The 24,930-nt window shown below is 40.7% G+C and overlaps 1 protein-coding gene across 12 annotated transcripts in view; it reads right to left on the reverse strand.

Annotated features, from left to right (window-relative positions):
• LOC5509332 (serine/threonine-protein phosphatase 6 regulatory ankyrin repeat subunit B) overlaps positions 1–24,804 on the reverse strand; it is a 44,216-nt gene extending 19,412 nt beyond the window's left edge. For 2 of the 12 annotated variants that reach the window (XM_048725858.1, XM_048725850.1), the window contains exons 1-14: positions 24,629–24,804; positions 23,847–23,925; positions 17,437–17,475; positions 15,332–15,485; positions 13,975–14,046; positions 13,833–13,898; positions 13,311–13,379; positions 12,803–12,877; positions 12,050–12,115; positions 11,443–11,520; positions 8,170–8,298; positions 4,773–4,871; positions 2,971–3,090; positions 243–350 (exon numbers count right to left, since the gene is read on the reverse strand). In XM_048725858.1, the coding sequence (XP_048581815.1) occupies positions 243–350; positions 2,971–3,090; positions 4,773–4,871; positions 8,170–8,298; positions 11,443–11,520; positions 12,050–12,115; positions 12,803–12,877; positions 13,311–13,379; positions 13,833–13,898; positions 13,975–14,046; positions 15,332–15,352 (903 nt within the window). In that variant the 5' untranslated portion in view covers positions 15,353–15,485; positions 17,437–17,475; positions 23,847–23,925; positions 24,629–24,804. Of the gene's footprint in view, positions 1–242; positions 351–2,115; positions 2,326–2,970; positions 3,091–4,772; positions 4,872–8,169; positions 8,299–8,407; positions 8,428–8,789; positions 8,961–11,442; positions 11,521–12,049; positions 12,116–12,802; positions 12,878–13,310; positions 13,380–13,832; positions 13,899–13,974; positions 14,047–14,357; positions 14,394–15,331; positions 15,486–17,436; positions 17,476–17,725; positions 17,787–23,846; positions 24,025–24,628 lie in introns of those variants that run through there. The other 10 variants (XM_048725862.1, XM_048725861.1, XM_048725851.1 and 7 more) reach the window with 9 other exon arrangements.
• Positions 24,805–24,930: the final 126 nt, after the last annotated feature.

The raw sequence follows: 24,930 nt of genomic DNA on the forward strand, positions 1-24,930 counted from the left end.
AAGGGGGAATGGTAATATTATCATTGACCATACATGCCCTAACACCCCATGTATCAGCAGTGAGCTATGCCATGCAGGATTTAGTAGACCAGTTATGCTAAAAGTGTGATTTTTAGAAATTCCAACTGTCTTTCGTGTCTGATACCTATATTACTAGCTTGGATTAGCCGATTGAAATGTTTTGTGTGTCACTTGGTTTTGCGCGAGCGTAAAATGGCGGCCTTGCTTGTGTTTATACTCACCGATTTGGTTTGCTTCACCTGCTGTTCAGCTTGTCCGGTGGACAGAAGCTCTCGGACAGCAATGACGTTACCGGATTGGACGGCAAGGAAAAGGGGCGTGTCCCCATTCTGTGATATCGGAGCAGGAATAGGATGTTAAGTACTATTATAGTCATTTAAAACCAATTATCTAGCTCTGCAATTATTTTACTTGAGAATGACTTAAGAATGAAAATCAGCAAAAAAAAGTTCAGTATAAGCCCTACTTAAACTCATAAACACTAGATGAGTTAGCGGGTGGGTGCCCGATGGAGATTGCTGCGCTCGGTAACCATGGCAACCACGTCACCGTCCCACACTGGGCACCCGTCACACTGATAAACAGTGGAATACTAAGTAACTATATACCTATCAGGGATGGGAGAGGAGGCAAATAGCTTTCAAGGTCTTAACACCAAACGACGGTTGATCCGAGGATTTGCCACTCGGTGCAAAGCTACCCTTCGAAGGCATACCGCTGTACCACCTGCGCCGGCGCAGGTCACGTACGCATAACCTCTAGAGGTTACAGGGCAAAAAATGGCAAGTTTTCCCAAAATAAGCTCTGGTTAACTTCGGTAAGCTTGAATTTTTGCATAGAGGTTTCTTATGTTATGTAAACCAACATATCAAAAAAGTATTTTTTTCTAATGGAGACGTCTTCGAGATATGAGGCTTTAAGTGAAATTTTCAAATGTTCAAAGTATAAATTCTCCTCGTTTTAGGGAGAAGTCGGGCTCTGCATTTATTTTCGATATTTCATTTTTCATGGAAGAGATAACAATATACAAAAAGTATCATTCAGTAACGAAATCTGGAACTGGAAGTATCGATGGTCGAGATAGAAACGCGATGCTTTATTCGCCTAACAGGTGTTTTGGTTTGCGCATCCAATCTAAAAGTATTTTAACTAATAAAAACTCAAGAAAATGCACTTATTTATTTATAGAAATTTTGTATTGGCATTTGAAGACATTTCAAATGACATGTAAACCAACATATCAAAAAGTGTTTTTTTCTAATGGATTCGTCTTCGAGATATGAGGCTTTAAATGCAATTTTCAAATGTTCAAAGAATGAATTCTCCTCGTTTTTAGGGAGAAGTCGGGCTCTGATCAGAAATTAAGCCAGCTTTGCTCGCTAATATCTAAATTTCATATCTTCTAAATTTCTTTAAAATTTGGAATTAAGCTTTTGGTCAGAGAAACTCCTTGTATGCGGAATCTTGAGAATCATGCCATTTTTTTTGCTCTTTTTTTGCATTTTTTTTTTTTTGCTGCCCTGTGTTGTGAGCCTAACCTTGCCTAAATGCGAGCATTAAGCTTCATATAAATACGAGTTATGCATTTTTTTTCGATATTTTATTTTTCATGGAAGAGATAACAATATACAAAAAGTATCATTCAGTAACGAAATGTGGAACTGGAAGTATCGATGGTCGAGATAGAAACGCGATGCTTTATTCGCCTAGCAGGTGTTTTGGTTTGCGCATCCAATCTAAAAGTATTTTAACTAATAAAAACTCAAGAAAATGCACTTATTTATTTATAGAAATTTTGTATTGGCATTTGAAGACATTTTGAAGAATGTAAGCAGCGAAGAAAAACGCGAAAAAAGCAAACTTTTCCTTCGGTGAACAAAGACCGATCTGCCTAGTGATACCGAAACTAACAAATCATTCTAAACATTGAGGATCGAAAAGTCATTTCTTATTATAATTGAAACAGTACTAGACGAGAAAAGTGTTCAAGTGTTCAAGTAATCTATACTTGTTGATTTAAGTTTAGGGTCCAAAAAGCATAATAAGAATTCTTTAGGCATGTTTACGATTTTCCATATGTCCTACTTTCTTTACCTCTATTAGGAAAGTATCCTCGACTTTTCCTTGCTCAGCGCTAGCAGATTGAGAATTGTCCTTATTTACGAACTTCTCGTTTTCACTTTCACGACTTGATATAGACAAAACAGGACTAACTCTATCCCTAGAATGCGATGCAGAAGGCATTTTCTCTTTTCTAGACCAAATCAAGGCAAAGCTCCGATCTGAGCTTGTACAAAAGTCTTTGTAAATAGAATGGATGAGATAATAATGCTTTATTTTTATAATGGCTAATATCCTATTTAATTATTGATGCCTAAGTCAAATATCTATATCTTCTTGTCAAGATCGACAATGACGACGTGAGCTTTAACCAAACAAACCGAAACTAAACCGTTATTGCTTTCATAAGAAACGAATGATGAATGAGCAGATGCAAGCAATGAAGCAACGACAAAACGCAGGCAATAATAACAGATGTTTTTCAAAGAGTACAAATTGTCCACTTCAATGGATTTAATTTTGTAGCAAACAGTTGAAAATCTTTCATACGATGCATACCTGCCGGCTATTTCGCGTTTCCGTAGAAACAACGGTCACGTGTAACAATTTGGAGTAATTTGCAATCTTTGTTTAAAGATCGAAAATGTGTAATTCGATTTTATCAATTTGTTCGATGATTTTTAAACATCGTTAGGAATAAATAATTAGCACTTCTATTGTGCACTTTAACTAATTGCCCATTAAGGTGAAAGTATGGCTACTTTTCACGAAAATGCTCTTCCTTAAGAATTGCAGTTTCGTTTACTCCAATAAACTATTTTTTTTAATTAACTATAACGTTCCTATAAACCATTACATGATGCTTAAGCACGCGCGCGCGCTAATCACCTTGTCCGTCATGCTTTTCGACTCCTTCCCTGAGGATCTTATCAAGACTTTTATAATCTCGGTAGCAGCGGCGTTCCCAGGAGGCTTTGTGCACGCCAAGTGAAGAGGTGTTTGTAGATCCTGGGCAAATGATTAAAAAAAATGGCGTGAGTAATTTGGCACATGTTCTTCGGTTTGTCTTTAATAAGGAATGGGATAATTTTCATCGGGCCGCTAAGTAAACTTACGCAAGAACTTCCTGATCCAAACTGCTAGATATATAGATGGATTTATTTTTTAGAATAAGCACTTAATATCTTTAGATAATTTACACGTGTCCCTCGCATAAAAAAGTGAAGAGAATAGAAATTATTTACAAAAGGGAACTAAGTTATGTAGTTACAGGAAGGTGCGCAAATAAAAGACATAAAGATGTAAAGAATCTTTATGGTAATTTTTTGGAGAGGAGCTATCCGAAAATAATGTTTTTGTTGTTACGTTAACCTTTTGTTTTCGAAAAATGATTTCACAGTGTATATTTGGCAAGCAAGATAGTATCATGTTTTCCCAATCGATGTTGATTAAGCTGAAGTCCTTCTTATAGTGTAAGTTTCAAATTTGAAAGAGTTTCGAACATTGTTTTTGTTATATGAAGTACTTTTTGTACTGCCTTAAAAGGATTTAGAAATATAAAATTTATTGTATTTTACTTTCTTTTATTTTCTTTCTTGTGGCAAAACAAATGAAAATGAAATGAACTGAAGGAATTAGAGAATTTGTTTCTTTAAAGTCCTACATATATTTCATGAAAACACCACACATAATTTCTGACATGTTTACGTTTTTAAAGACAACAAAATAATTTTTGCATTCTTTTAAATTTGCTGGTACAAGATTGCTCGATATTCTGTTGGAATTTATCTTAAACAATAATGATGAAATATCACTGATTTATTTTTAGGACTATACGTTTCCCAACTTTTAGCACATCGTTTTTACGAACTGAATCGACAGTACAGATTACAGAGGAAAAAGATAATAAAGGCAGCATGCATGGGGGTTAATTAGTATTCTCTTTACTTGCACGAAAATTTAAAATAATCAATTTAAAACTGCACTAAAATAGATTTCGAAACCTCCACAATAAGTCTTTTATGCTCAAAAACTAGCTCTTGCGTTGAAAACGATGGAAAAGACAGTGGAAAGTGTTCATAAAAAATGTATAGCGATTTTTTTGTTTTTTGTTTTGTTTTGTTTTAATTGCATATTAGATGCGTGTAAAGAACTACGTGCAAGTTAAAATATTTTTTATATAATGTGAAATTTATTTTCAAAATTTGAACTTAAGGTTTCTTTTAATTTACTGAGACAATTTAAAAATGAAAGCGAATAGTCAAATATACAGACGCTGTAAGCTTAGCTAATTCCACATTCCATTCATATCAGTAACACTATGAAATCTTACTTGGTGAGAAATTCCACAATCAAAAAACAAGAAGAACTTGAATGAGAAATTAAAGAAAACATGATAACATGTTTTTATTTAAAAAGTTGAAATTTCAAATCAATACGCGGATGCATTCTTCTTTTCCAAAGACAAGAACAGGAGAATATCTTGTTGATACATCGGAGGGTAGTATTTTGGCATCTTGGGTTGTAAATCGATCCAGTACTACTTGATGGAGAGCTTACCGAATCAATACTTTTTGCTAAATTTCATTATTTGTAAAAGCCAATCATATTGAATGAAAATTCCCCGTACTTTGGAATCCTGCGAACTTTGGCATCTAAGGGTTCGAAATCGATAATTACACGGAACTTACCGTTGATGTTGCGAGACTGTTGGCTTTTTTGCTTAGTAATAGCCGAACGACCGAGTCCGCAGAACTGTTGACCGCGACGTGCAGTGCCGTAAGGCCATCCTGTAAATGACATAATACGCGTTAATCATTAAGAGTTAACGGCAAGAGGCGAGGCATCCATGCTGTGTGCGAGCGTCATTCATTGGTTAATAATATAATGCAAGAACTATCTAGCGTTCGGTCAAGATCAATTATGATGTATTAGTATCGTGTAAAATCTGTTATGTCGTGGTGTCGAAGACTTCTTTTTTAATCTCAGTCCTTTTGACACGTAATATTCAACTTGCACCAACTGATGATCATGTGACTTTTTGAGTGGCAAATTCAAACCAAAATAAACACAGAAATGAATGCGCCAGTCAACGCTAGAGAGTGACATAAAATTATTTTTTTAATGAAAATAAGCCCTTTCTGCCAAAGAAAACTTCTTTGCATGGGACAAAACGATTTAATCATTTTTGTTTATGAAAACAAAGCCTCAATACATCAATGTGTAGTACCATCCCAACTGATAATCCGTTTCTGGCTTTCGAGACGTTCGACACCCAAAAAGACACGTGCCCTTGTTAGAGCAAGTCGCCTATTGGAAACCTTTTGCAATGAGGAACATTCGAGCAAATGAAGTACACAGTACAAACACAGACACAATAGCTGATGATAATAGTTTCAGTGTTAGTTTGGGGGGTATCCAATTAAAATGGTCTGCATTCTTCTCTTTGTGTTTGGTGTTAACAATGAAAACTTTAACCCTCTTTCCTTAATATCGTATGACGATATCCCGCCTAAAGGATCGTTAGAAGACGATTGACTATTTTTTTTCTGCTTTCATTTGGGACACTTATGGCAAATTTTCAGGTTATTCACATGTTGCAGAAAGATGTAATCATTGTTGTTTTTGAAAATAACGCCTTCATACGTTAATGTGTACTATCCAATTGATTATTCGTTTTATTGCTTTTGATTTTTGTAGGCTGTCGAGTTTCTGGAGCTTTCTGGATTTCAAAACATTTTAATATATCTAACGGTTTTACATATTGCGCTGTTCGTTGGCGGCGGACACACAAAAATTGGGGAGGGGGGCACAAAACAAATTGTATTCTATCTCCGCCCCCCAACCTCTGTCTCTTCCTTCAAATACTATATTTTTTTACTACCGAGAAAATCAGTGGTACCCCCCTTCCAACCAAAGTAGTATAACCCCCCCCCCGTTTCGTCACCCATGTTGTTTGCTTAACCGGTGCCTTGCCGCCTGATAACGAAGTCGGTGCCTTAGTGTTTGGTCACTGAAAAAGGAAAATAAATCAACACAAAGGGTAGACTTTTTAGGCTGAAAGCCTCACGGAAACTAGAAGAGTGGTTTTGGTGACGTTTCGAGCATTAACCCTTTCGGGAAATAAAATTTGAACCTTTAGATTTTCCCACTTTTTGCAAATGACTTTACATATAGAACATCTAGTTCTGCCGTTGTTTGTAGTCTTTCTAGCTCTACCAATAGAACAACTTTGGCAGAATATTGAAACATTACAGCAACATTCCTATTCGAACATAAAAGTTTGTTTGTATATGAGGGATTTCGTAGGTTTATTATGCTTGAACTTCTCGGATGTTTTGCATTATCGCAAAAATCAGGGGAAGGTTAGCCTGCTAGCCGGCTCTCATTCGGGCTTATTTGGAAATGTTTTTCGAATATCGGGAATTCTGTGGATCGCGAAGAAATTTCTTCGCACCCTCGCCCCAGCGCACCTCGGCCGATAAAATCAAGTAAAACAAGTGGAATTGAAATGTGCTGTAATCTGGTAATCATCAAAACTGGAACAATATATAACAAAAAATGCGTGGGCTAAATTTAGTTTTTAAAAAAAATGTAAAATACAAGTCCAACTCAAATAAACAAATTGCCTAAATAGACAAGGTGTTTCCATAAAGCTTATTGAATGGTCAATATTCCCTCAAAGGCTTCTTATGTACTCACTTAATTTTCGCGCATCCTAATTTTCGCGACACTTAATTTTCACGTCATTTTATTTTCGCGAATCTTTTGACTTCGCAAAATTAAAGTGACGCGAAAATTAAGTGTAATAAAGTATACCCTTTCAAAAGCGGGCGTACAATATCAATCTCATACCGCCCTGTATTAAATGGTTTCCTGATTTCCATCACGCATGCGTACACCACCCTGTTTTCATCAGCTTGATGTAGTCGTTCTATTTGCGTTGCCGCCCTGACAATCCTATTTGAATTTGAAGGTTTTCTGTATATCCGCTCAATATATATATAAAAAAGAAACATATAGGGCTTCCAGCCTTAGCGTGGCCAATTGAACTTAAGACTGTATTCATATACGCAGACTCCATATAATGCGCAAATTATAGCGCCCCTTAATGGTCCCTTCAGAAAATTCTCTTGTGCTTACACTAGGCCAGTGCGTGCCGACGCATTGCTTATTTTCCAATGATCGACTTTTTTGTTTAATATTTTTAAAAAAGCCAAAGTCGACATGTGAACAAATGGCGCACAGAGGGTCATACAACAAAAAACACTTTTTTTGCTCATGCTTAGCTAGTTTAGTAACCATTCATTGGTTCAAATTAGAAGCGCAACGGTTTGCATGTTGTAGCTTTTTAAACAAAAGTGCAGCTCTCCGGAAAGGTGCCAAGTCTTTACGTTTTAGTTATAGCAACCTCGTGCCTTTCATTCAAGGTGTTTTCTTTTAACTAAGGCAATATCATGGCGGTTAGTTTGAAAGAAATAATCTTGTTATTTAACAACATCAATACAACAAACAAGTTGTTCTTCAATTCAGAAGACTAACTTATTTTCGCATCTTCAATCTTGCCACCTGTAAATAGCGAATGGGGCGAGCTTTCTATCATTCGACAGCTTAATAACTTGAATACTGCTAAAGCTGTACTTAATTACAAAATGCTTTAGTAAAACATTTTATGCTGAAGAATATATGTGAGCTTACACAGCAAAAGGAGATTGATAGAAGTCAATAACCCTTTTCTACCATTTTTTATGCTACTATAATAATATTAATTTCAAAAGTCGAAAAAAATCATGTTTTGTCTATATTGCTCTATGAGGACACTCTAAGAGGTAGCAAATATTAATTCGTTCAGATTTTATGTTACACATCTCGGAGCCCAATACTTGAACTGTGAATGGACCTCTTCTCGCAAAACCAGACACATATATCGAAAGTTGTATCAGTAGCTATTCTCAAAAGATTAGTCACACTCTACAATATATGAAAAATAATCCTGATGCGTCACGTTAATGAGTTCGTTACCGCGTGGCAAAAGAGAGGTTTCTCGTTTTAGATGCTTGAGAAGAGGGCATGCTTGTACATACATACTTTAGTTGTCGCATTAACGCTTGTTCCAGTGCTAAGCATATTTTCCACTGTCGACTTGTCTCCATGTCGTATGGCCTCCAACAGGACGGAATTCGCCCGTTCTAGCTGCATCGGTGGGCTGTTACTTGACTGGAAAAAGAAGCACAGCTCAGCAGGAGTTCGGTCAGCGTCAAAGCAATGACGAACGCGATTTAAAACAAAAATCACCCCGAGTTGAAAATTGCCAAAGTAAACAAACCGTTTTGTGTGTTATCCTCGGGCCGACCTGCGCTCGAGGATAAGTTTGGAATGTTTTATTCAAATTGTCGCGATAGTTGTGTTATCGCTTATTAATTGTTAAAGTACCGATACTATAATTCACCGTTATGAAAAACTAAATTTACCAGAAATTTGATTTCATAGTTTTGCGCTTTGCTTTAGTATTAAAAAAAAAAATAAAGACTCTGCGCTCTTAAACTTTTATATTAAGTGCTTCAAACATAAAAACATAAAATGGTTTCATGCTAAGCATAAGCTAATTTTAGGTATTTTTAGAGTGAAATTTAACACCGTTTTGGGCATTATTGATTTTTTAGTGTTTAAACGTCATTGCCTGAAAAACTGTTTATACGGAGATTTACCAATCGTTCCCCTAGCTCATCCTCTTCACTGCAAACTTGCATGTCCTGGGACGATACCATCGCAATCGTGTTTTAGGAATTTCTGCGAAGCATCATTATATCTTGTACATCCCTCAAATTTCGGAAGACCAAAGAGTTAACTACGATTAATTCTATACACGCAGCTGGGGTATATTATTAGAAATCTTATTACCATAACTATACATGTGTTTTGTTGTCAAGCAATATGTAAAATTATTGCCAAAGTTGTTTTTATGACATGTAACGTTTCCAGCGTTAGATCTGACAAAGTTTTTAATACTTTAGATAAAAGTAAGGATTGATGGGTGTTTTCCGTGGATTTTTGGGAGGTCAGAAGTGTTTGGTTAAATGATAACAAGCGCAGGGTCATCTAACTTTAAATACAGCTGAGTCCCTTTTTGCAAAATTGATTAAGAAAATCATAGTTCTTGTTCACCTACTACAAAAAGCACTTAAAATTACAGATAAAGATAGAAAACTTGCTTAATATCTTTGCAATTATTCATCCTCGTTGTTAGATGTACGGTTAAAAAGAAAATTTAGCCAAGATAATAGAACTTGGTGGAACGGGAAACACAAGAATAATGGAGGATAGCCTTTTTACGTTTTTAACTCAAAACTTTGTTAAAACGCTTACAGCAAAACAGAGCAACTAACATAATACAATATTTGGTTTTTGGATGTTGTCTAAGTGAATCAGTTTTACAAAACATTTTATTGAAACGTTACGTTACGTGTCCGTATAATAAGCTATCTAAACATACTTGGCCATTCCGTAAAATACAAAAGGAATGCGACAGAAATAAATTTTTAAAGCATAAAATTAAATTTGAATTTGTCTTGGCCATGGGATTGAACGATAAAACAAGAGGTCTCATAATAGAAGGCGAGTCCATTCTTTGTATTTATACAAATGGTATTTTAAGTTTTTGAATCAATTTTAATCCGTTAATGATAACTTCTATACAGTCAGTAAAAAAACGAAATAGGTGAAATGAAAAAGCCCTGAGAAGAGTCATGTAAAAAAAGCTAAAAACATTTGAAGAAACACGATTCGCCCCTATCTGAATCACAAATAAATTTTTAGGGCATTTTTTACTACGCCCCGATTGAATGAACACACCTTTCTTTCTTAGCCGTTTCCTTGCCGTTTCTACGTCTTGTCTTTTCTTACTAAAGTGTCAGCTTAAGCCGTATAGAAGTACCATTTCTTTATTTTCGTTCCTTCCTTTTATTCGTAATCAAAGTATTTGTTGACATGTCCTGGTATGTATACTAGCTTTCAACGTGTGTTTTCATTAACATGTTTATTGGGTCACCGAAGTTTAATTACATCATAATCAACAAGCAATGCCGTAGCGGAGATGGGGGAGGGGGTGGGTTGCTGGTTCTCATGTGAAGAGGCGTGGCTTCCCCCCCTACCGGGCCCAAAATTGTAGTTTTTGTTGTTTTGAACGCGGACTATCTCCTCCATATAAGAAAACTAATCAGTTCCTTATTTGTAAAGCCCGCAAGCTCACTTTCATTTAAGGTTCCGCATATCGAGGGCTTGGCAAATTTTTAATTCGAATTGGAAAAGACCGTTACATCGACCATCTGGTAAATTCAGATGGTCCTTGAAAATAAGTTTTTGTCGGTACCAGAGCCCCAAAACGAAAGCGTTTTTTTTCATATGAGGAATAAATTAGACTTTCGCTGTCCATCCCTACCACTCCTACTTTTAGATAATTTTTATTTTTTTATCATTTTCAAGTTATTTCGGCCTACAAATTCATTTTTAAGCGCTGTACATTCAACATGAAACTCCAGTAAATGGTTCACGTACTCCGGGACTCACACGGAACCGTGTAAATTTCTATGGTCTTTTTTGTTAAGCATATAGATGGTATTGTCACGAAACTCCAGTCACTAGAGTTAGAGACACGTACTTCCACGAATACAAAAGTTTTCCACAGCATTGCCGCGAACCATTTCCAACACTTTCTGATGAATGTGTGATTCTAATGAGTCTTGAGAAACCAGGTGCTCTTTTCTTATATAAACTTTTACCCTTTCTCACACCTGGCTCAGTAACCCTTAGATCACGATAGTATATAAATAGGCAATACCAATGTGATCAATGTGAGGGAATAAGATTCAGTCCAGATGAGATCAGAGGAGAGAGAAGAGAAGGGAGGAGATGAATAAGAGTTCTGTTCAGGTGTTGAATAAGAGAAGGGTTAAGTAAATCAGAGTCACATTGAAGATGGCCTGGCCGAGGTTTAGTCATAGACAGAGAGCAGACGACCCGGAGGGCGTTCTGCGACGAAATAAAGCAAGCTTCAAATATACGCTGTCCTATCTTGTCCTATCTACGTCACCATAACCCCCTGTGACCAGACTCCTACCCAGTCGCCAAAATGAGAAGAAACTAAGAAGTCTGTTGTCTGTGGCGATTAATTAGGCGCGCTCTGCCGTGTGGGTTGCCTGTGGTCAAAGAAAAGGCATAGTATTTTACCCACACGGCAGAGCGCGCCTAATTAATCGCCACAGGCAACCCGCGCATTAATTATGTTTCCCTTATTCCTTCTTAGTTTCTTCTCATTTTGGCGACTGGGTACGAGTCTGCCCTGTGACAGTTGTGTGTGCTAACCTCTCTTATTTCCATGTCATGCTCCGCTATTGTGTCAACGTGAATTCTGGGGCTACCGTCACTTGATCGCCGATGATCCTGTGAAATATGAGTTCAGATGCAATCTCACCTCCCGCCAGAAATCCCAGTCCACCCTGATCCCAGGTCACCCTCCATTCAGCGCCCTACCTCAACTCTCTGCTATAAACCCCAAACCCTACCCAACCACAATCCTTACCTGGCATCACCAACATCTCAACCCAGCCGACCCCAACACTTATCTCACAGCAACACCCCAGATCAGCCATCGCATAACACACCACATCAGCACTAACACCCAAACCCCACCGCAACAATCTCAATCCTTACCTAGCAAATACAAACACCCAATCCAAGCCATCATCATACATCAAAAATTCAACCTGACCACACCCAATCTCACCTGACGCCAACACACAAACCCCGCTCTAATCCTAATCGATACCAACGCCGAATCCCCATCCCACCCCACCCTCAGCCCACACCAATATCCCAGCCTCACCACATGCCGCAATAGACTTATCTTAACAAGACAATGTCTGGTTCCCCCTCCCCTCCTCGAAACAAACCAATGCCAAGAAACGAATACCTTTAAGTCTTTCCTCGCCACCTTGCTAGAATGCGTACAGATTTCACTTGCTCGCCGGCTGAGCATCTAAAGAAGGTAGTATGTGACTGTGAAACCCACATTGAACATAAACAAACGTTTTACCGTAATAAAACCTTTGATGTGGCTTTGACCGCACGAAGAGAAACAAAGACCTTATCCACTTTTTAAGAAATCTCCGCTTTAATTTCTTTCTACTGGTAATGATGTTTATCGACTTCCAGGGAGTTGATATAAATTATTGTAAACAATAAGTCGTATTTTTTCATTCTAAGCATTGCAGCTTTAACGTTTTAACATTACAGCTTTTTCTAGGTAGGCCGAGTATGAAGTCAAATAGAAATTTAATCATGCAAATACAAATATCAATAAAATAGATGCACGACAACCAATTACAACTATGATCTGATTATTTAATCCCAATAGTAACAAATACTCAGACGTCTTTAGTACTTGCACAAAGTTAGTGGGAGGTAGGTTACTACCTAAGATTATAGATTAGTGGGAACGAAAGCACACCGTGAGTGTAATAAGCCTTAACACAGAAAACAAAACAAAAACGCACAAGCCGATGAGTCACGATCGTTCGAAAATATACAAATCAAGGAGGGTGTTACTTGAAAATGGGAGACTACAGAAAAAGAGTACTTTTATATCGACACAAAATCGTTGTGTAGGTTAGTTGAAGCCGTGTTTAATGACCTGCAAGGGGAAAGGAAACAGCAATATTCTTACCTCGGGGTGGACAAGGGGATCATCTAATAGGAAGTACGCATGCTGTTTTTGCTTCACAGTGAACAATCTTCGACCCTATGATTAAAGATCAATCAAAAGTCAAGAGAGCAGTCCGTATGCATTTTACATCAAGAGAACTCGGTCGTTTCTTTCTGTGTTCGTGTCGCTATTTAGTAAGTTGATTTTAAAAATTGATAAAATTATTTGGAAGAACTTATTTCGCGTAAAAAGCACTAAAGGGACGCACGTTAAAGCCTTGGAATCCAAAAAACGCACTGCAAATTTAGTGATTTTAACGGAGTGTATGCTTTGTCTCGGTGAATACACAAATTTTCAACATTCTTGAGACGTACTGCCTTCAAAAGTCTAAAATATCCATGATGCAAAAACACCGCGCTTAAAACATAGGTCAACTTTAGACACAACATACAACAAATGCGTCGATGAAGATAATAACCGCCTCTAGCGCGCAATCAGTTTTAGTTTTATGGTTGATACGTGTTCTTACCGGGGAAGATGGTGGTTCTAACATAGAAAGAGGAGGAATTGTCGAACTTGGGTCTTTTTCTTCAAGTCCCTGGATACCGATAAGCATCGAGAAAATAAAAAAAAGAAATTGATTGAATGGGAAATCGCTGTATTCTCATTTTGTCTGAGATGACACCCCAAGCTGTTTACGTAATGGAGAAAGCATGGGTGTTCTTTTCTCGGTTTTTCTCTGGTTTTCCGGTTTATCTCCGGCAAATTTAGCATGAAACATATATACTTCTTAATCATCAAGATAATAATTCAATTATTTGGACAAAATAAATCACAAAAGCAAAAAAATATTTATTTATGGTAGCTAGTTCAAAGAAAAAGTACCCTTATTTTCAATATGACAAAATATTAGTCGACAGTGAGTTTGTTAAAATATTCATTGCAAATTCTTGAAGAAATTGCTGAAAAATTACGTGTTCAACCGTAATGGAAAATGTAAAAAAATATCAAGAAGCTAAGGTTTTTGTGTGAACTTTTTTTGCTTCAATACCTGTGGCGATTTGGGTCGCTCTGTCATCCTCGTTCGTGAAATGTACTGCTCACTTGTACGCCGACTCTACAAAAGTTGTAAAAAAAAAAATTAGTAAAATAGAACAGTGAAACCCATCATTTTTTTGTATTCCACATTATACCTGGAAGATCCTAGTTCTAGATGTTCTCTGAGAACTGAGTACAGACTTCGAATCCACACTGCTTCGGCGATACTAAAAAGGCAAAAAGAGCAGTTATCAGCACCGCCTGGAACAGAAGGGCCACAAAAGGCGCCATTATCACATTGTCGGCGACCTACCATTATGGTCAGATAGAAGCAGGTCTAAAAAGAGCCCTTGCCGAGTTGTAATGAGATTTAGGAGTCACGATTATGAGGCAGGTAACAAAAACAAGTGTCCGACAACGGTAAACAGCTACTGCTGAATGAAACGGCGGTTACCGCGGTCGTCAGTGAGGTCACATTAAAATGGTTTCTCGCCATATGGACGACGGTGCGCGGGACAAAAACTCATTTTCCCGTCACCTTATCGATAGTTGGCCGCATTCTTGTGCTGACATCGCAAAGTGCTGTATCAATGATATAAGCGTGAGAACAATGTAATATGGAGGTAGATGTTGGGGGAATCAACCTCACCTTTCATCTTCGTTCTCGGTTGCGCATAAAGCCTTATACTTTTCTTCCATTTGTTTCTATAGCGAGCTACGCTTTGTTGGGGGAAAAATATTTCTTTGGAAGATTAAAAAATGTATCTATGTTGTATATTAAAAAAATATTTTTCCTCGGTCTGTGGAGAAAAATTTCGTTGGTCTTTTATTTGTTTTCAAAAATGACTAAATGAACGGGTAAATGGTTTAAGAACGCAAAAGTCCAAATTCCCCGAGAGAAACTTGATATATTAAGATCGCAGAATACAATAAAAAGCACGGAGTTGGAAATTACGGAAAAACAAAATTAATGCTTATCCAATGACAGTTGTTGGTTGCTATTCATCCTTATCTCCTCAATAACCATTATAATCCCGCCTATGACAAAGACATTTTCATCTTACAGACCTAAAAAAAGATCACCCACATGCCTCAAGCCTTAGTCAAGATAGAAACAATAGTCATAATATCTTACGCATTGTGTTTTTTTCCTAAATAAAAGCATTTCCAAAAGCTCCATAAGCCCAGAATCTACAAAATACGAAATCACTTGTTTCCGAATAGACTAACAAATGTGGAAAGTTTCTCTAAAAAACGATTTTTTATAATACATAAGCAAATTAAATAAGTGCAACACCAACTACATAATGAACGTTTTATAATAATTAAACATAGAAAAATTTGGAAAGCCTTTCTTTCTTCGTATTTCTTTAATTAAAAAATCGAAAGAAATGACACCTTTTAATCAACATTAAACAATTCTTCATAAACATTGGGATTGAGCTTTGTGGGAAAATGTGGCAAACCTACTGTTTTGGTGGTTTAATAAAATAGTGGCTTTTTTTACATTACCTGGGTTATACAAAATCTCATCAGCCCTGGGTAATGATATCTTCTCCTCTGTTTTGAGCACTATGGAATCTTATCAACCCCCAAACTGCGCCAGCCAGATGACACAAGTGGAGAGATCCCATAGTAGTAGTAAGTGTTCTCACCAAAAATCTTGCTGAAATGCAAATTTTATATTGAGAAAATTGAAAGCAAGTTTACTGGTGGGTGGGTCAACATTAGAAATTGGTGTGTGTGGTTGGGTGGGGTGGGAGGGGGGTGGAGGGGGGCACCACAACCATGATACACTGAATTATACACTATTAGAGCAGGCAGTGACAAATTGAAATGTCGACATTCTTTTGCAAAAACCCAGACAGAATTACTGTAATGTCTCCACCCCAGTGAAATGGTGCCCATTACCCCACCCCCCCCTTAAAAAAAATTTTTTTTTGGTTTGGATCGGATATTCGTACCAAGACGTAGGGGCCTAAAGTGGTGTGGTAGTGAGGTGGGTGTGATCATATGGTATGGTGATGTTGGAGGGTGATGGTGAAGGATGGCTATTAAGGTAATGTAGAGTGGAGATGGTAAAAAAAATATATATAAAATATAAAAAATAAAAATAAATAAATAATAATAATAATAATATGGTGTGGTAGGGGAATGGCTAATGGCTGTTTGGCGGGGAAAAATTGGTACGGTGTATAGGTAAGAGTGGTGGTGAGGGGGATGTGGAGTAGATAAGGCTTATAATTTAGCGTGATGGGTCTGTGTGTGTTAAAATGGTAGTGGTGCGGAGGTCGATTTAAAATTTGTGAGGTTATGGTGTAAATGTGGGTGATAATATATCGTTATGAGAGACTGAGTGAGTGTATTGTGAGGGTATTGTAGTATATAGGAAGGCGGTGATAGAAGATGAAGATGGTGATAGGTTGAGATAAGTAGGTGGAGAGGTGGTTGTGTAACGAATGGTGAAACTTAGTTTATGTTTGTGAAGTTGCAGTGTGAAGGAAGGGGAAGGGGTGATAGGGTTATCAGCTTATGTTCGGGTGGTTAAGATTATGGATTATGAGACGACGAGTTAAGGTTGTTATAAGAGATGGTGTTGATAATAAAACGACATGGGAGTTATGAATAAAGGGTTTTTTTGTTGAGTGGAGAAGGTAGTTAGTAAATATGGTATTATGTGGAGATTGAAACAGTTAAAATCGGTAACTTGTGGCGAGTGTTGTGTAGCGGATGTGAAGAGGTGATGGCGGCATTAGTGAAATCTGATGAAGGGGGATAATGCGAGTGTGAACAGAATGATGAGCAGTGATATTGTGACGAGACTGTGTAGTGTTTTTGAGAAATCGTGTTGTGTGTAGGGTAGGAAAGTAATATGTAGGATAAGATAAAGAAAAGTGTTTAGATTGAGAGGAAATGGTGAGCGGTAATGGAGAGGGTGAGGTATGTGTGGAGGTATGTATCTAATGAAGTGTGTAAGTGGTATGATTGACAGGCGAAATTAAATAATAATTTGAATGAGTGTTGCGAAAACGCCGAGAAAAAATATAAAATACTGTAGCGGTGAAAGGAAGTATTGCGGACAATGGAAAATGATGCTAGTAAAACGGCGAGAAGAAGATGAAGTAGGGGCGCGGGAGACGACAAAGGGAGCGCGGTGAGAGTGGAGATGACACTGAAACGTTAACAAGACAGGAAGGATAGTTTACCCCAGATGAAGCGATAATCGGTGGTAAAGGGGAAAAGGCAAAGGCATGAAGAAAACAACCGGCATGTATATGCAAAATAAACATAACAAAATAAACCAATAAGACAAAAGTGTGTAGGTCATTTCAAAGAGCTCTGCGAAATGTAGAACTGAAGGCATATAACGCCAACCGAGACTTCTCATCAGGGGGCGAGGTCTATTGGTTGGTCATATACGAACCTGGAGAATAAAGCGGGGAGACTTAGGGGAAAGCTAGGGGAAAAGCGGCGATGATGGTGGGAGTAAAAAGGGGAAAAACTAGGGAGACGATTCGTATATGAAGCGTGTTTCGAATGATAAGGCCCTCATCACCCGCCCCCACACGCTCGTTAGTAATGCCTGTAGTGAAGCGTGGTGCATGTAATGGCCAAACCTGTGTAGCGCCTGGCTCCGGCTGAGTGCATGGCATGGTCTGAAAAGTAAAAAGTAGCGCGCAGGGGAATGAGGTAAAGAGAAAAAAAGTGGATAGAGGCTAAGCTAGGAGGGGGAAGTGTGTAGTGGAAAAAATGGTGCATGTGATGGTCCTGGCTAGTGGCTGTATGTGGTGGACTAAATGATAAATAAGTGTGGGAACTTATGCATGTAGCAGGAAGGGGAGAGAATACGGGTGTCTTGATGTGGTGGGTAGTATATAGGATGTGTGGAAAGGAGGGTGTACATACCCGAGATGTGTATTGGTGGAGCTTAGATTTCCTGTCTTGGAGGTATTTCGTATGTAGCGAAGTGAGGGGTTATGAGGGGATTGCGCTCGTGGTTATACGAGTATTAGATGAAAATAGATATCGCTGTTTCCGGTTCCGGTTATTGTACATCCGGGTATTTATTAAATTGGTTGCGGTTTGGTTTACAAAATTGGCAAAATATGGCGGATGAATACAATGAATGGCTATATTATTGTACGGGAATATTTTGGAAGTGTTCTGTGCTAGATAGGATGACGGGGTGGCATACGCTGAGAGGATAGAGTGTTGGTGAGGATATTCAGGGCAGTAGCGTGTGTTACATAGGAGTCTCGTGGAAGTTTTCCTACGGTCATTGTTGAGGCCGGTATGCCTATAGCTGGAGATGGTGGCTTGTTGTCGATGGATCGGGAATATACTTCTGTAGAAGGACTGTTTTTATTGGTGTGGATATGCTGTGTGGTACAGGAGACTCGTAGGATTCCTTCTGCGGTTCTGTTAGGGCCTGTAGGTTTATGGTTGTAGATGGCTGGCTTCTGAGTTTTTATCCAGTGTATATATATATCAGTTATATTTCTGTAGAGGGGCTGTTCGTCGGTTCTTGAGGGTCTTGGTAGTGGTGAATCATCTTCGATGATTGGCTGGCTTGGAGTGGATATGGCGTGTGGCTTCCCTCTGTGTACATCTCATTTGACTCATTCTTGTGGTTTGAGTTGATGTGGTGGTGTTGGTGTAAGGTGTGAGATGTGGTGAAAGTGGTGATGTGTTGTTAAGTGTATCTATGGAGTGTGTGTCGTGGATGTGAACCTGGTGTGGACTAGTGTGTCCTTAAGGTTTTTGTGTCTGGTGAATGCTGTGGTAGGGGGTGAGGGGAATATGGAGGATAGTTCCTGGTCGCTGGATATGAGTTCCCAGTTAGCATGAAGGATGCGAGGGATGGTTGATGTGTTGTGATTGAACGGTTTGATGAAAGGTATGGCCGGTGGGGTGGGGGTGGTTGTTGGGGTGGCTGTGGGAGTGTTGGGGAATAGGAGTTGGTGTTGCGTGTATTGGCTTGCTCTGGTGATGGCAGTGTGGATGACATGATCAGGGTAACCACGTGATAATAGTATGCGTCTGAGTTTAAGGAGTTGTAATTTGTAGGTATTTGTGTCGGTTGTAATGCGTCTGTAGCGGAGGGCCTGGTTATAAACGACACTGTGTTTGAAGGATAGTGGGTGGTGTGAGTGGTAGTGTAGAAGTAGCGTGCTGTCTGTGGGTTTGGTGTATAGACTGGATATGAGGGTGTGTTGGGGTGTGACGTGGATATAGGTGTCGAGAAAGTTAATGCGAGTGGGAGAGTGTTCATGAGTGAATTTAATGGTGGGGTGTATGCTGTTGATGTATTGTAAGAAGTTGAGGAGGGATGGCTCGTCATGAGTCCATATCATGAAGATATCATCAATGAAGCGGAGCCAAGTGTGTGGGGAGTGTGGCAGGGGGTTGTTGTGGAGGAGTTGGTGTTCCACAGAGGCCATGAATAGGTTGGCGTAGGAGGGTGCCATGCGAGTGCCCATGGCTGTACCGCGGAGTTGTAGGTAGTGTTTGTTGTCGGTGTTAGTTGAGGAGGCTGGGAAAAACATGGATAGGGGGGCATTTGTGTACGGGTAGTGTTTGTATGTATGAGAGAGCGGCAGCTATACCCTCCTCATGTGGGATGTTGGTGTAGAGAGACGCGACGTCAATTGTGACAAGAAAACATGTGTCTGGTAGTGGTGTGGGGAGGGAGAGGACTGTTTGTAGGAAGTGTGGTATCCTTGATGTAGGAGGGGATGTGCGGTACAAATTTCTTGAGGTAGTGGTCAAGAAAAATGGAGAGTTTTTCTGTGGGTGATTGGCAACCTGAGATTATTGGGCGGCCTGGGGTGTGAATTTTGGGTAACATGTAGAACAGGGGTGTGCGTGGGGGTGTGTGGGGAAGTAGGAAATCATGAGTAGGTTCATCGATTATGTTGTCTTGCAACAGTTGGTGGATGTATACGGAAATGTTACGTGCAAGGGAGGGTATATGGTCATGGGAGACTGTGGAATAATAATTGGTGTCATTGAGTTGTTTGTTGGCCTCTAGTAGGAACGATGGCTCCCCCTTTGTCAGCTGGTTTGATGATGGTGTGGGGTAGTTGCGATAATTGTTTAAGTGCAGTGCGTTCAGACGGTGTGAGGTTGGGTGTGTTTGTGTGTGTGTGTGTGGGGGGGGGGGGTGGGTGTGTTGGTGATTTGGTGTGTGATGGTATGATGGTATTGGTGTAGGTGCGTAATGTGTGGTTGGGTGGGGTGGGTGGGTCCCAGGAGCTTGGGGTTCTAAAAGGGTGTTGGGGAGTGCGGGGCTGGTTGCGGAAGTGGTATCTAAGGTGCATAAGTCTTGTGAATTTGCGAGATGCTGTAAGAAGTGTGTGTCTAGGTGTGGGAGGAGGGGTGTGGACGAATTTGAGACCTTTGCGGAGGACTGAGGTCATGTCTGGTGTGAGGGTGTGTGTGGAGAGATTTACTATGGCTTTGCGGTGTGTGTGTTGTGTAAGACGTTTGAGGTGGGACCTTTTGCGTTGGTTTTTGGTAGTGCCAGGGGGAAGGTGGTGGTGGTGTACTGATAGTGATAAGAAGGAGAGTGTTCGAGTGGGAGTGCGGGGGTGGGATCTATGTAGTCATATATTAGGGTGACGGTGGGTGTTGGAGTTGGCATATTTGTTGTGTCTGTATGGGTGTTGGCGGCTGTGTGAGTTTGTTGGTGTAGGTGGGCGTGTGATGGCGTGAAGGAGGGGTGGTGGGTGTATGGTGTTGCGTGTGTGTGTTCACGGTGTAGTGGGGGGAGTGAAGTTGTTGTGGGTAATAGGATGGTGAAGTTGAGTGAGTAGGGGTGTCTGGTGACTATGTGTAGGAGGGAAGGTGGTTGTAGGTGGGGTGGTTGTGTGTGTTTTGGGCGTGTGGTGTTTGGGGAGTGGGATGGTGTGGGGGTCCGTATGCCTAGGGGTGGTGGTAGTGGCATGTTGGGGTGGAGTTGAGGTGTGTAGGTTGGGTTAGGGGTGTGGGGTAAAGGGGTGGAGTGTGCTAGTGGTATGAGGTGGGTATGGGAGGGTGTGGGTAGTAGGACGCATTTAGTGGTAGGTGTGGGGAGGAAGGCTGTGTGGTGGGGGTGTGGGTAGTCGAGGGTTTGGGGGGTGAGGTGTGTTAGTGTGGCTAGGTGTGGGAGTAGGTGGGGAGTGTGGCGTTGTGGTGGAGGGGGTCGGGGGGCTAGGGGGAACTGTAGTGTATTATGAGGTTGGTGGCTAGGGCTGGGTGGGGGGGAGATAGATAGTAGGGCGTCGAGTTGCGTGGGGGAGAGGTCGTCAAGGAAATTATGGGTAGGAGATGTTGTGTGAGGGGGTGAGGCATGTTGGAGTAAAATATCATCTTCAATGTAGAAGGGGTCTGTATGATAAGGGGTGTTGGGTGTTGAGGTGTTAGAGTAGAGTGTGGGCGTGTGGGTGGATTGGGTTGTGGCAATAGTGGTTAACACGTGCGGGCGTACAACAGGTCCTGTTGTGCCATAGCGACGGCGGGTGGAAGCTGTGGAGAGATTATAATGATGAGTGTAAGCAATATGGGAGGGAGGGGGGTTGTGTGTTGTTATCAGAGGAAGAGTGGGAAGGTGAGGTGTGGGAGGGGGTACGTCTTGGGATCACAGATTGTGATACAGCACTTTTCCCGTATGGTACATAACTTTTTAGTTTGGATCGGGTATTCGTACCAAGACGTAGGGGCCTAAAGTGGTGTGGTAGTGAGGTGGGTGTGATCATATGGTATGGTAATGTTGCGGGGTGATGGTGAAGGATGGCTAGTAAGGTAATGTAGAGTGGAGATGGTAGTAATGTAATTATGGTGAAAAGGTGGATAGGTTAGACTAGTAGGTAGTGGAGGGTGGTGAAAAGATAAAGTGGGACTATAGAATAGGTTGTGGTAGTGTGTGGTGGGTAGGTGAAAAAGGAAAAAATAATAATAATATGGTGTGGTATGGAGATGGCTAATGGCTGTGTTGGTGGGGCAAAATTGGTACGGTGTATAGGTAAGAGTGGTGGTGGGGGAGATGTGGAGTAGATAAGGCTTATAATTTAGCGTGATGGGTCTGAGTGTTTTAAAATGGTAGTGGTGCGGAGGTCGATTTAAAATTTGTGAGGTTATGGTGTAAATGTGGGTGATAATGTATCTTTATGATGTTAAGTGATTGTAAGGTGTTGGTTTGTGGGTAGGTAGGGTGGGTCATAGGGTGTGGTCGTTTGTAGTTGGGTTTTGTGCTGTGGGGTAAATGTTTGTATGGTGGGGGAGGGGGCTGTATGTAGGTGTTTGTAGGGGGTGGGGGGAAATTGGTTGTGGGGTAGTGTCTGGTGTAGGGTGTGGCTGGTTGGTGTGTTGTGGGTTGGTTGATATAGTCGTGGGATGCTATGGTGTGTATGTAGTAGGCTATGTGTGGAGGGGTAGATGTGTGTGCGGTGGGAGGGGGGTTGGGCTGTATGTAGGGTGTGGTGTTGGAGGGAGCGCTGGTTGTAGGACTAGTGGCTGCTGTAGGGTGTGGTTGGTTTGGTGTGTTATAGGGTGAGTAGTGTTGTGGCCATGGGGGGGGGAGGAAGGGGTGTGTGGTTTTGGTGTTGGCAGGGGTCTGGCTTGTGTAGGGTGTGTTAGGTGTGTATATTTTAATTGAGAGTGTAGGAAAGTGTGAGGGGGGGGGAAAGTGGGTGTTTAGGTGTGTGGGGCTTAGGTGGGTGTTGGTGTTGTGTTGGGGCTTGGAATAATCGTGGTGGGTTGTATGATGGCGTGGTATGGGTAAAGTGGGTATGGGGCTGTTTGTGGGGTGAGGGATGAGGGGGTGCTTGTTGTGGGGTAGGTGGGTGGTTGGGTGTGGGTGATGTGAGTAGGGGGGTACTTGGGTGGTTAGCTAGGTATGAGGGGGGGAGAGAAAGGGGTTGTGACATGTATAGAGCTGGGTGGTAGTAGTGGGTAAGTATGTTGTGTGGAAAGGATAGAATATGATTTAATTTGTGAGAGGGATGTGGGTATGTATGTGTATGTACTATGTGTAGGAGGGAAGGTGGTTGTAGGTGGGGTGGTTGTGTGTGTTTTGGGCGTGTGGTGTTGGGGGAGTGGGATGGTGTGGGGGTCCGTATGCCTAGGGGTGGTGGTAGTGGCATGTTGGGGTGGAGTTGAGGTGTGTAGGTGGGGTTAGGGGTGTGGGGTAAAGGGGTGGAGTGTGCTAGTGGTATGAAGTGGGTATGGGTAGTAGGGCGCGTTTAGTGGTAGGTGTGGGGAGGAAGGCTGGGCAGTGAGGTGTAGTGGGAGGGGGTGCAGTGTGGTGTGGTGGGGGTGTGGGTAGTCGAGGGTTTGGGGGGTGAGGTGTGTTAGTGTGGCTAGGTGTGGGAGTAGGTGGGGAGTGTGGCGGTGTGGTGGAGGGGATCGGAAAGCTAGGGGGAAACTGTAGTGTATTATGAGGTTGGTGGCTAGGGCTGGGTGGGGGGAGATAGATAGTAGGGCATTGAGTTGCGTAGGGGAGAGGTCGTAAAGAAAATTATGGGTAGGAGATGTTGTGCGAGGGGGTGAGGCATGTTGGAGTAAAATATCATCTTCAATGTAGGAGGGGTCTGTATGATAAGGGGTGTTGAGGTGTTAGAGTAGAGTGTGGGCGTGTGGGTGGATTGGGTTGTGGCAGTAGTGGTTAACACGTGTGGGCGTACAATAGGTACTGTTGTGCCATAGCGACGGCGGGTGGAGGCTATGGAGAGATTATAATGATGAGTGTAAGCAATGTGGGAGGGAGGTGGGTTGTGTGTTGTTATCAGAGGAAAAGTGAGGTGTGGGAGGGGGTACATAACTTTTTGGTTTGGATCAAGTATTCGTATCAAGACGTAGGGGCCTAAAGTGGTGTGGTAGTGAGGTGGGTGTGATCATATGGTAGTGACAAATTGAAATGTCGACATTCTTTTGCAAAAACCCAGACAGAATTACTGTAATGTCTCCACCCCAGTGAAATGGTGCCCATCACCCCCCCCCCCCCCTTAAAAAAAATAATAATTATGGGAACTACCATCAACAGAGTTACCTTTTACATATTGGTACCTCCTCCTTCTTCAGGATTGTGTACCTCCATTCTTGAATTCTTAGTCTCCTACGAAGTTGTTCTGATGATCACACAATTCATCATTTACTGAGCTCAAGCCAATCTTATGAAAGAGGGCAGGCAACTCCGTAGGAGAGACTACTGAATCCCTACTTTTGAACTGTTGGATATAAGAAAACTGGTTCTAATAGTTATTGTGCAAACCCTTATTAAATAAAGTTTATCAAATTTTATTGTATCATATTTAATTGTTTTCTTCTTGTGTACAAGAACTTGGAGGTATTTTACTGAGGATAAAGCGGACACATTCTTCTGTGGGGGAGAGGCCACTAATAGGGAGGCTAATGATCTTTTTCCAACTCAACTTTTTTGTTTCCCAATTAAAATACTCTTTTAAAAAAAAAAAAATCTGACAGTTAAATGCTTAAAGCCCAGGATACAGCCTACAAGCTAGTTGCTCAATCAAACAATTCCTTACAAAGCTGACAGACATAAAAACTTTGTTTCTTAAATTCAGTCTTTAAGACTGCAAGGGGAATTTAGTAAACTAACTACTATTATAACTATAATTTTATTGCTGTATTTTATCATTATACCATTATTGACAGGTGCATACCTAAGGGATTTGCAGGTTGCGGAGTGGATTGACTGGGAACTGGCTTATTTCACATTTGGGTTTGCACCCCCTAGGGGTACAGGGCATTTGACTGTAGTTTTGTCCCAAGGGGGTGGGGGGGATTTCTGACTTTGACTGGTAAGCATACCTTGACAATGATGTATCTTTCTACTTCCAATGGACATCTTTAGACCCAGGGAATCCAGGTAAAGTTTTCGGTACTTTTCTGTTACTGGATGCCATGTTGAGGGGAGTCTGGAATCTATCGCTTTTCTACTGTACCACAGGGTACCCATGTCCACTATTTCTTCTCAATTTTTGGTTAGCTTTGGTTGCAATCCTGCACAATCACACTTACTTTTGTTACCACAAAAGTTCCAGTGTTAACTATCATGTTAAAAATCTATAAATATGCATGTTCAGGATAAATTTTAAAGCAATATTTGACCC

This window comes from Nematostella vectensis, chromosome 4 (genome assembly GCF_932526225.1).
Source record: "Nematostella vectensis chromosome 4, jaNemVect1.1, whole genome shotgun sequence".
NCBI lineage: Eukaryota > Metazoa > Cnidaria > Anthozoa > Actiniaria > Edwardsiidae > Nematostella > Nematostella vectensis.